General features: G+C 33.5%; 1 protein-coding gene across 1 annotated transcript; it reads right to left on the reverse strand.

The window, feature by feature from the left end:
• Positions 1 to 8,105: 8,105 nt before the first annotated feature.
• LOC140959128 (probable ubiquitin-like-specific protease 2B) lies at positions 8,106 to 11,039 on the reverse strand. The gene is made up of 5 exons (XM_073416905.1): positions 10,238 to 11,039; positions 9,556 to 9,687; positions 8,921 to 9,121; positions 8,757 to 8,812; positions 8,106 to 8,665 (listed from the first exon to the last, which is right to left on the reverse strand). Exons 3-5 carry the CDS (start codon positions 9,037 to 9,039, stop codon positions 8,538 to 8,540), a joined length of 303 nt encoding a protein of 100 aa, XP_073273006.1. The 5' UTR covers positions 9,040 to 9,121; positions 9,556 to 9,687; positions 10,238 to 11,039; the 3' UTR covers positions 8,106 to 8,537.
• Between the last annotated feature and the right edge of the window lie 1,187 nt (positions 11,040 to 12,226).

The following is a 12,226-nucleotide window of genomic DNA, read 5'->3' on the forward strand; positions in this document are numbered from 1 at the left end:
AGAAGATGGGCCAGCATCCTCTGTCATAGGTTCATGATCAGGCTCTCTAAATTCTATAGAAGAGTTTTGCTCCAGGGATCAATCCATCTGCATGCTGGAAGGAGGGTTCCACTATGCACAAAATGCTTTCCAGCTTCTATCTCTTCTTGTCAAAAACCACAAATGATCATGGGAAAAACTTCAGTGTTTTGAGAGCAACTGACCTAAGAGAGTCATTTACCAACACAAAATATAACCATGAAAGCTCTTATCCGGTGTTTCAAATGCAATAGAGACTGGTTCCCAAGACAAGACTTAAGAGGGAAAGATCTGTTTGCAGTGGTCGATACTCAAGAACATAATTCATAATAGGAAAAAACTAAATAAACAGAACGTAAGGTGGCAAGTACATGATTGTCTCTCCCATTTAAATCTTCAATAAAAAAAATTGGTCCAAATTGTAAGGCAAAATTGAAATTGAGAAGTTTGGAACAAGCAATTCCTAGTCCCAAAGAAAACATTTCTCCTTTTCTGAAAATTAATGATGATGAACCTCAGTAATTGGTAAAACAAAAAATACCAAGTACTAACCAAAAAACATTACAATAATGGCTTGGTCCTATTTTCAAGAATAAATCTCAAATTTCCAAATCCATAAACACACATAGCAGCCTTCTATTCATAAACTTTTCATCTCAAAATAAATTATAGTAAAATGCATATCGAATATGCGCAAATATGTATATCTATGTATTTCTCGATAGACAAAGCACAATACACCAAATTTCAAATGGCGTTAATATATTCCAAGGTTAATAACAACAAACCTAACCACCTGATAATACTGATGGTGTCTTAAAGTACCTTGGTCTAAGAAACAGGTCTTCTCAACTCATCAATAGACTATATCTGTTCAAAAGCTGAAGAATGCACTTATGCACGCCATTAAATGACCCTAACACATATCCTGGCTCAAAAAAATTCTTCAAACTCAATCCTGAATTTCTCGTGCATTGGATATTGCTTATTTGTGCAGCTGGGAGTAAAGTCATCTCAATTTCATGTTCACTTTCATTGAAATTAGCAGTCATCGGAGCATTAGGTGAATGATTTGTCTCACTTTCACTTGACGAAGAACATTCTTCAGAAGTCTCAAGGAGCTCAAGAATCAATCTCTCAATGCAAGCCCGTTTCATGGATGCTTCGCCAGGTGGAAACCAATCTGCTTGAAGCTGGAATACATACACTAGGTCAGTTTGGCATAAAAATTGAGCCATGCGTCTGCTCTTTGCTGCGAAGGACATTCCAAAAAAGAAAAAAAATCTAAAATTCCAGCCATTAACCTGAGAATGAAATAATGACACCAAAAATAATTTTATCTAGTGAAACACCAGATTACTAGTATAAAGCAAAAATGACCCCAGTTGCAGACTAGATTATCAGGATTGTCATCGAAATCGTGATCAGCTCATTCCTCAACCATGAAAACAAGACAACAGTGAGGGCATAGCATTTTTCAGTTATAAAATTGGCCAGATAAGAAATTGGAATTTAGACATGAAATCCTGCACTTCAATATATCCAGAAAAAAAAAACTTCAGACAAAGCTGATTGAAAAGGTAAATTAAACTTGATGAATAGTATATAGCCCATACTAAGTCGGACAATAAAATTTATGCTCGTGTCTAAGAACTGGATGATATCAAGTATATAACTATTCATACTAATATGAAAGAGGGGCACACTCGTAACTGTACTATATAAGTTCTCTTGATATTCTTACAAGAGTCTAAATATAATTTCCAAAGAGTTCTATTACCATGTTAATATCAATCTATCTAGAATCTTGTCAATTTGCTGTGTAATCGAAGAGAAAAAAAAAACATGTTTATGATATTCATTTCCTTTGAAACAGGGTGGATGAACAACCTAAAGGGGATTTGACAAAAAATGATGAAAATAGGATGACACTTAGTTCAGGATCATTCTCATAAACAATACTCAAAAGAAATACTTCAAAGCTTCGTCTTTGGTGGTAAATATAGCGAAGTCTGGTTTGACTTTAAAAAAGGGAAGGGAAAATGGAACCAATAATCAGCCTACGTCTTGCAACCATTATCATAATACTACAAGTACTTAAAATTGATATTGTCAATGGCTTGAAGCCTTGAACCTTTCAAAGATAACCCACAATTTCTGGAACCAATAACCATTAGTAACTTTCAACAATATAACCCTCCTTGTAAAACCCAAGATTTTTCAATCGTGATAATATTTTTGTAATTTAAATGTGCTAGGATTATTCAATCTTTGGGTATCTATCTCATTATTTAAGATGTAAGATTGCAAGATTATCTAAAGTTGTGTGGATAATTATATCATGTACAATATTTTTGAGCTCAATATTTAAGATAATATTGTGCATATATTTTGAACTTGAGATAATAAATATATCATTATCTAATAAATTAAATAAGAAATTTTTGGATATAAACATGTTAATTTTGATATATAAATTCAAAGTCGAAAAGATTATAACAGATAGAGATATAAGATTTGAGATGATATTGATATTTGGATAAGGATAATGTGATAGATAAGATATGATAATTATCCTAAATTTAAATTTTGATTCAAAAGTTCAAACGCGAGGATAATACATGATCAGGATAGCAGCCACCTCCCTATAAATAGGATAAGCTCCCATTCAGAATTTACACCTCATTTACACATCAAATTTCGAGTTTTCCTCTCCAATTTTCGAAATTCCTCTCCAAAAATTATGCACGAGTCAACAAAATTCTGTCCAAGTTCAGAAATTCGTTTCTCTCGCTCAAGTAGTCAAAATCCGATCTCCACCGTTCAGAATGTGCTTCCAACGGTTAGTTTTTCGTTTATAGCCTTCGTAAAAAAACTGCTCCGATTCTAGGCGGGAAACAATATACCTACGGTTTTTCATCCATAAACAGGACAAAACGACTTCGAAACCCGATCTACACCGTTCATAAATTTTTTGATGTACTTTTAAACATGCTGTGAAGTTTTGAGCCCGATCCAAAGGTTCAATAAGGTGCAATGAATTTTCAAGACGACTGATTTTTCGTGCGATGGTGCTTGTGCGTTTTCGAAGCGTCAGTTGCATGATTCTTCTATGATTTTCGAATGCTTCATGTTTTCTTCCATGTCTAAGGTAAGTGGGCTGTTTTAAGTGGTTAAATTTTCGATTTATGCATGTGTTAGTTTTTTGAAAATTCGGTCGAGCACCGTCGTTCTGTCTCTACGTTTTTAAATTTTGGTACGTTTACGTGTTGGCACTGTGATGATTCAATGAAAATGGGTGGAATTCCGACATATGGCCCTTCACGGTGGGAGAGAACCGTTTTATGGACTCGCCCCCTTAGAGTATTAAAACTTAAGGGACTGATATCAGTAAACCATAGAAGGTGAAAAAATCACAGTGTTGTTATGATATGAATATGATGTTACGTTACGAAAAGCATGATGTATTTATGTGCTGTTTTTGAAAATGGAGTAAATATTTTATGTGTGCTCGATACGCCCTCACTTGCTGAGTATTTCCTAAAATACTCACCCCTTACTCTCCCCTCCCCAGATTTATCGGAATAACAGGTTGAGGATGAGGAATCCGAACAATTTTGGGGCTGGTGATTCACGAGATTATTAGTAGCCATGTTTAATTATTTCGAGATTTTCGTAATTTAATTCTTTGTGAGATGTTTCCGCATTTATTAATTATTTCAGTTGTAAAGACATTGGTATCTTTTTGAGAATTTATGAAATAAACTTGTTTCGGTTTATACAGTGCTACGAGGCTGGTTTTTCGATTGTGTGATTGATGAACAACGCCGATGTCGACTAACCCCGGTCGTGGGGCGTGACATTTAAGTGGTATCAGAGCCGTCAGGTTCATAATCCAGTTCGGAAAATTTTACCAAAAAGGGAAAAAAATCGGCAAGATTATGCAAAGAGCCGATGCGGTCCCCTCCGGAACGACCCAACAATTAATATCCATAACGAAATTGAGATGCATGATCCGAAAACGCAAAATTCCTTCGTTTAGGCTTCCGAAATCGCGTATTTCCGTTTTAGGAAAGTTTCGTAGAACCCATAACTTTTCGTAGAAAATTCCAAATTCGATTATGTCAACTGTTTTGGAATCCTCTCGATGTATTTTTTTCAATTCATATGTTTATCTCCAAACCTTCCATTTTTGGAAAATTTCTCGAAAAATCTCGTTCAACACGTTTCTTGTAGTGCTTATCGGATTTTTATGGAATTGGATTAAGGAAAACAATTAGTATTGACCTATATTGTTGGGATTATATCTATTTGAGATGTGTTAACTTAAGTTTCTGACTTAAGATGAAATATTTGATTTGGGGACAATAAATTATTTATGGAAAAAGAAAAAAAACTAGTATGTAAAAATATGAGATAAGAGTTATAATAAGTTTTGAATATTCCAATATAGAAGTTGATTTTGGGCAATAGTTAAATATATAAACATTAATTTGGATTCTTAAGAATGCTAAGCGGTAACTTTATATATGTGTGCTTTTGGGTTATCTTGTTTAAATGAGTTGGGAAACAATATCTTAAGGTTTAGTGATTTATAATATTTTGAGATAACTAGTAGACTAAGATCTTATATGAATAAAATAAGTTATGAGATATTGCTGGATATTGAGAAAAATATAGCATAATAAGTTTTGATTTTCGTTACGGTACAAGGAATGATTCAAGTAGGAGACATTCAATAAAAATAGTTTGCGTTAGAGCTCTCTAAGCTCATGGTCTTGAGGAAAGTAAGGTTTAGTGAAAGTAAGATTTAGCACAAGAATTAATTGAGAATTAATTTCATTCGTACAATGTTGAATAAGATTTTATTTTATGGCGATTGAGTTATAATTTTTGAGATTTAAATCAATAGGGTATAGATTGATATTGATTTAAGTTCAAAGATTTTATATGAGTTTTAAGTTTCGAGATAGTAATCATGATAATTTCAAGATAGAATAAAGTTAGCATCTATTCGTATATATTCAGTGTCGACTTGATTCAAATCACTTTGGTAGATTTCGACGTCATCATATGGATATATTGGTTATCTAAGAGTAGTGCAACAATAGATTGTCGGAGTAAGAATTTCAAACTCTAAACCGCGAACCAAGAAAAAACCATGTACCATGGCAATGCCAAGAGATAGAAATTCATTCTTTCTATTTCCCAGACTTGGAAATCCATAAAATGGGGAAAGAATTTACCTAGCAATGGTGAACAAAGTGCAGGAAGAAATTGAACTCAAGTTGGAAGATACCACAATAGTGCAGGAATTCTCGGACGTTTTTCCAGAATAATTCTCGGGATAGTCTCGGACCACGAGGTTGAGTTCAAAATCAATGTGGTTCTCGGTTCTGCACCAATTTCAATAGCACTATACCGAATGACACCAACCGAACTCCAGGAGCTAAAAAAACAACTCCAAGAATTGCCAGACAAGAAGCATTTTCAACCGAGTATGTCTCCATAAGGAACTCTAGTACTGTTTGTGAATAAGGAAGACAAAAGTATGAGATTGTGTATAGATTATAGAGAACTCAATAAGATCACAATCGAGAATGAATATCTTCTTCCAATAATAGACGATCTTTTCGATCAACTTCAAGAAGCTACAATATTTTTCAAGCTCGACCTGAGAACATGCTACTACCAATTGAAGGTCAGGGCTGAAGATATTCCCAAAACAACCTTCCGAAAAAGGTACATGCATCATGAGTTCACTGTAATGCCTTTTGCTTTGACGAAAGCACCATTAGCCTTCATGGATCTAATGAACATGGTGTTCAAACCATTCATTGACAAATTTTTAGCGATGATCATCGAGGAGATCCTCATTCACTCACCAAATGAAGAAGACCACAAGAAGCATATTCTCTCACTCTTCATAGACTAATGGAGAGAGAATTATATGACAAGTTCAAGAAAGGTTAGAACATCACTTTCTTATGTGACATAATATGTGAGGCATGAGTATTTGTGGATCTTAAGAAAGTAGAGTCAATCACAGACTGGCCAAGACCTAGGACAATGGCTTAAATTCAGAGCTTCTTAGGATTGGCGAGTTAATATCGGGGATTTGTCCAAGATCTTCCCTCACAAGCAATACAGCTTAAGAAACTCACAAAAGAACGCTAAATTAAATTGGAGCAAAGAATGTGAGAAAAGTTTTGAAACCTTAAAGATGAAACTTGCAACCACAATGGTGGTAGTGCTGCCTGATGAGGGAAATGATTTTTTTTTTCCAATTACAGAGATGCGTCAAAGAAAAGTCTAAGATATATGCTCATGCAAGAAGGAAGAGTAATTTACTTTGTATCAAGGCAATTGAAACAGTATGATCAAAACTACCCAACCCGAGACATTGAGTTAGCCGCAATAGATTTTGCATTAATGAATATGAGGCATTATCTTTACGACGTCAAGTGTTAGATCTTCACTAACCATCAGAGCCTCGAGTATTTGTTCACGCAGAAAGAATTGAACATGAGGCAGAGATGATGGATTGCATTATTTTGACGTAACGATAAGATACTTTCCAAGCAAGGCGAATGAGGTAGCTGACGCTTTAAGTCGAAAAAACATGGGTAAGACGATTCTAGCCTCACTATCGGCACACCGTGATTTGAGAAATCGTTAAGCAAAACCAATTTCATGGTCTTGATGGGAAATTAAGATTTAGTATGAGGAAAAAAAAAGAAAATTTGAGATTAGAGTTTATGTGAAATGATCAATTGAAATTTTAATTTTTATCTTTTAAGATAATACTTTTGAGGTTTACTTTAGGTTGACCGTATTGAGTTATAGTTTGACTTTGGAGAATTTTATATTATTACAAGCATTTGGATATAAAACAATAATAATTGAGAACCATTGTATGCATTACATAGTCGATAAAATGTAAGACATGATTTTTGGGATTTATATTGGATCATAAGAGACTAGTCTTGATCTTAAATGTTCAATAGAAAAGTTGATATTGATTTTTCAGATTTAAGTTAGAGTTACATTATTCTGCTACATTTGGATTTAAAAGGTTTTTATTAGGGTTTTCCTCTCTCATAAGAAACTAGTTCATCAAATTATGATTATGAGATATGCGACTATTGGGTTATAGTAAGTTGTTGTGGAATATTCAACGATTCTAATAATTTTGGTTCAATAGAATTGATATCATTGGATGCAATAATAGAAGTAATTATAAGAAAATATGGTGTTACAGTTACAATTGAAAGTATGAATAAGTCAACACTTTAGTTATTAAGATGTCTGACAAGAATCATTGGAATATTATTTAGGATTTTAGACGATTTTCTAACCATACTGAAAGAGAAGTCACTTGACGACTAGAATAGAAAATGCGTGAGCAATACCCGTACCTTTTCCTAAACCAAACCAACCTAAGTTTCGAGGACGAAATTTCCCATAAGGAGGGAAGGATGTAAAACCCAAGATTTTTCAATCGTGATAATATTTTTGTAATTTAAATGTGTTAGGATTATTCAATCTTTGGGTATCTATCTCATTATTTAAGATGTAAGATTGCAATATTATCTAAAGTTGTGTGGATAATTATATCATGTACAATATTTTTGAGCTCAAGATTTAAGATAATATTGTGCTTACATTTTGAACTTGGGATAATAAATAGATTATTATCTAATAAATTAAATAAGAAATTTTTGGATATAAGCAGATAAATTTTGATATATAAATTCAAAGTCAAAAAGAATATAACAGATAGAGATATAAGATTTGAGATGATATTGATATTTGGATAAGGATAATGTGATAGATAAGATATGATAATTATCTTAGATTTAAATTTTGATTCAAAAATGAGACTACAAATGATGATGACAGTCAAGGTATTAGAACAAAGTTATTCTTTTTGGAGCATATTAGTTTTAATTCAGTACTTATCTCAACCAGATGTTTGGAGGAAAGGGCGGCCTATTTCAGAGAGCGGAAGCTTACAAGAATTAGAAAGGTACCTCAAGAGAGACAAACTTTAAGTTTCTGAATTTTAAATTCAGATCTTAGCAAGCATAGAAATTTTGAATAAAAGTGAAAGTTAAAGGTGTTCAACCAAACTGTAACATATAACAAGAGATTCAAAGTGACTAATTAAATTATCCAACTAATTGTAACTTGTTGCATTAGCAGGTATTTGGACAATGAACCATCATTCCCAAGGAACTAGCCTTCATAAGGCACTATATATTGTCACAAAATTCCACCTTACGCTTCCTTGAATTTACATATAAATATTGTGTGTGTATATATCACAAACAAGTACAGCCTAAGCGGAATCAATTCTTATCCTTCGGAAAAGTAAATGGATTAGACTCTAAAAGGAAGTATAGGAGTTGAAACAACGGATACCTTCAAAATATGAAATATTTCAGTCATGTTAAGGTTTATATTAATGTAAAACTGGTCCAAGTTCACCATCTTGTATGACTCAAGTCCTTGCATTCTCATGTACCATCTCTAATAACTGAACGAGAATGTACCTCTGCATAAGATCTTTGAGGTCCATATGAGTTCCTCTTAGAGAATCCATTATGCAATATACAGGGAACTCTAACCAGCTTGTCATCGACATCTAAAATTGAGGAAGGAACAAGGGAAAAATGTCAAAGCATAGAAAAATCTTATTTACAAGAAGTCGTCAACGTCAGCGGGGAACTACTTGCCTGTATTCTTTGCGACATCACCAAAATAACAAATCATTATAAGACTCCAGTGGTAACTATCATACGAATAAATGGTAAACCATCATTTTCTATATCCTGATACCAGAAATTAGAACTCGATAAATCAAGCGACAAGGTTGGTAATAGAGTTACTGTTTTCTTACTTGTAGTTGACGGGAATAAATATGAAGTCCTTTTCCAGTAAATTCACTTTTCTCGTCCATTTACGAACTCGCTGGAAAGTTGCCTTGCCATCAAAAGCACTGGATGGATCTTTGTCCATGTCAGCAAGCTTCCTAAAGAAGAAACTATTGAAAAAATGGAACGCGGCCTTCTCCTCTCCATTTTGTCTATTCTTCAAGTATCTGTTATGAGGCTAAAATTTAATCAAATCAAATGAAGGAGAAAATGAGTAAATTACAACTGCAGCTAAAATTTGTAAGAAACTGAGAACCAAATAAGATATAAGAATTATTATGCCACTAGACCAATTTTATTGATTCAAACTGCCAAGAAAAGGATTCGTTTTTACCTCAGTCCTCGCTCAATCCTCAGGCGATAGTCCAGAGGAATAAAATCATAATGAAACAAACCACCAGATCAAGGTTTAACTGTTATTTTACAATTTTCTCTTATTTACCAATTTAGCATCATCAGCTGAGGAAAACCAAGGTAGACAGGTAATTCCTTACCATTAATTTCATTCCCTTTTGCAAACTAAGTAAGCAGTTAGCAAGAAACAGCTATTTTTGATGTGAATTGTACAACCCGAAAATGAAGATAAATATATAGAACTTACTTGATATAAAAGTCTATGATTGTATCATTCACAAAAGTATTCGGTTGCAGTAGATCTATGTCTCTCTTACTTATAGAAACAGCATCTGGATCACCTTTTGGATAAATCACCTCGTAAAAAGGCTTATCAAAACTGCATATTTGAATAAACTAAGTTCATATAGTGATAGAGTAGGCAAGAAGAATATATACATCTTTACGTGGTATTTTTTGGTTCTCCCAGTAGAATACAATACAAACTCCTGTTTTTGTCTATTTTGTAGTGGGAAGTGAGGATATTTCGAAAGATAGTATCAATAATAGACCTTATAGAGAAAATGACTAGAGTTATCAGGCTCTCAGCTCCTGAACTCTTTGCCCCACTTTGTAAGCTACATCTTTTGACATAATAATATTGATATTGGGCAATACAAACACCCCAAAGTGAAAATAATTCTCGTTTGAACTACGATATTTCAAACTGAATGATGTTAATGAATATGTTAAAAGAGCTCTTTCTGTACATCTGAATTGATTCCAGAGACGTGGTAAAAGTGGGATATCAATATGACTCTAAACAATGGAAATGTGCCAATCAGACTAATCATATAGATTCAGTTATGGGGTCAGGGATTAAAACAGATGACAAATCGCACAAATTATCGGAGGAAAAAATGAAAACATCAGGGAGCATTGTCACTCACTTGGGGAAATAGCTTCTTCTGAACACAGATTCCCAACACAGATTCCCAGTTAGGTAAAGTTGAGCACATCTCTATTCCAATGTTTCGGATGAAAACAAGTGAAAATACACTAACATCATCAGAATCATGACACAACTAACAAATTTAAAGATATAAAAGCTTGTGAAGAAGTACATCTAAATGGAATGGTAATTTTCTATGGATTTCTGCGCTGATACAAAAGGACAATATAAATATAACAGATCTACAGTCAGCAAACTACAACAGCCGATGTCTATGCGGTATTAGAGAAATTGGATTAGATGGGGATAATTTAGAGATTAATTGAGCATTTCTGTCAACCTCCATCCAAATTTAGCAAATCAAATTCCAATCAATAATAACAAAGTGCGAATACTACAAAAGCTGCTAAGTAAAAAATGATTTTTCGTGGACTAGAAAGTAGAAAAAAAAAGATGTAATCAAAGAGAATGGGGTAATGGCCTTATTTGCTTCAATGTCCAGGAGAAATTTTCAACTGCTTTCCACTCTAAAATGGGAAGTTTTTTTTTGTTTTTTTTTTATTTTATTTGAAACCATAATTTTATTATAATAGTAGAAAAAGTTACAAAAGGGCGGATGAGAAGTCCACTAAGCACCCCACAACGACTACTACACTTTCGTCAAGCTGTAAAACGTGAGACAAATGAAGAATGAACCAGACAAACTATAAAAAATTTAACATAAAAAGTGCTCACCAGAACTTAATCTCAAGCCAAATAAAAGTTCAAAATAACCAACTTAATGTCATTTTATCCGTCCCATTTGAAACCATTAAAACCGTAACCATGCAAAAACATATAAACCACAACACTCCCACCCCGGCCAATCCAGAAAGCCTAAAATGCAGGCTACTGAAGTCTGAAGCGGAAATAGGAAAATCTTATGACATTTTGGTATATCAGATTATATGCACTGCCACTAGTTACTTATTGAAATCAAGACGTGGTAAGAACCAACATTGACTCCTGAGAAATAAGCATCAGTCTTTAGAACCTAAAATTCATCAGCACTAAGCTACAATTACGACTAATGGCAGTGTTTTTTCTCAACAAAAAAAAAATCACTCTAAATACATAAACATATATATAAACCTAATAACGGTAACACATAATCAATCAACACCTTGACACTATTGACTATAAATATAAACCTAATAACGATGACATTTAGTTAATCAACTCCTCTACAAAATATGTCAGGTCGCATGGCAACTGGGGCATTCTTAAGAGAACAAAAAGTGTGTGTGAAGACTCACTCAAGCAAAGTATCCCATAGTGCCTTGTATTTTACATCAAGAGATGCAATCGCTTCCTTCTTTTCATACCATTTAGAATCAACAGCTGTAAACTTCAACTCATGAACTCCTGAAACTGTACATAAAGCATCACATGAATGAGAACAGTTCAAGTAGCAACACAACACCAGAGGGACCACAAGAAAAAAAGAAAAATCTGTTCAAACACGAATTCTTAATATCAGTCGAGATTTTTTCTCATGCACACACATGAACCAGGCCTTTCAACTACAAATTAGAGGCAATAAAATGTTTCAAAACTTTACAGGTTAATGTAATCAAAGTTAAGTGGAAGATCATCATGTTCAATACAAAGAAAATCATAAGAAAAAAGATTAATATAATGTGTATCGAAGGACAATACCAACGATATATGATATATTGTTTCTGTCACATGTACAAACAAAACATTCAACATCTTCTCTTGTGAAATTTTCTGAATGAAGACGCATCAGATTTTCGTTTAACATTCATTTCATGATAGTCATAGAGATCTTTTAATCCATTTAACCTTGTTTTTGGGTTATTAATTTGATTCTTTCGACACACCAATTCTTCTAACAACCATTTTGCTTCATTTCTTTCGTTTGATACTTCTTCGGATCCCTGTCTCTCACTCTCTAATTCATCCAGCCTTCTGATTTTTACTTTCA

Source organism: Primulina huaijiensis, chromosome 2 (assembly GCF_012295235.1).
Source record: "Primulina huaijiensis isolate GDHJ02 chromosome 2, ASM1229523v2, whole genome shotgun sequence".
Taxonomy (NCBI): domain Eukaryota; kingdom Viridiplantae; phylum Streptophyta; class Magnoliopsida; order Lamiales; family Gesneriaceae; genus Primulina; species Primulina huaijiensis.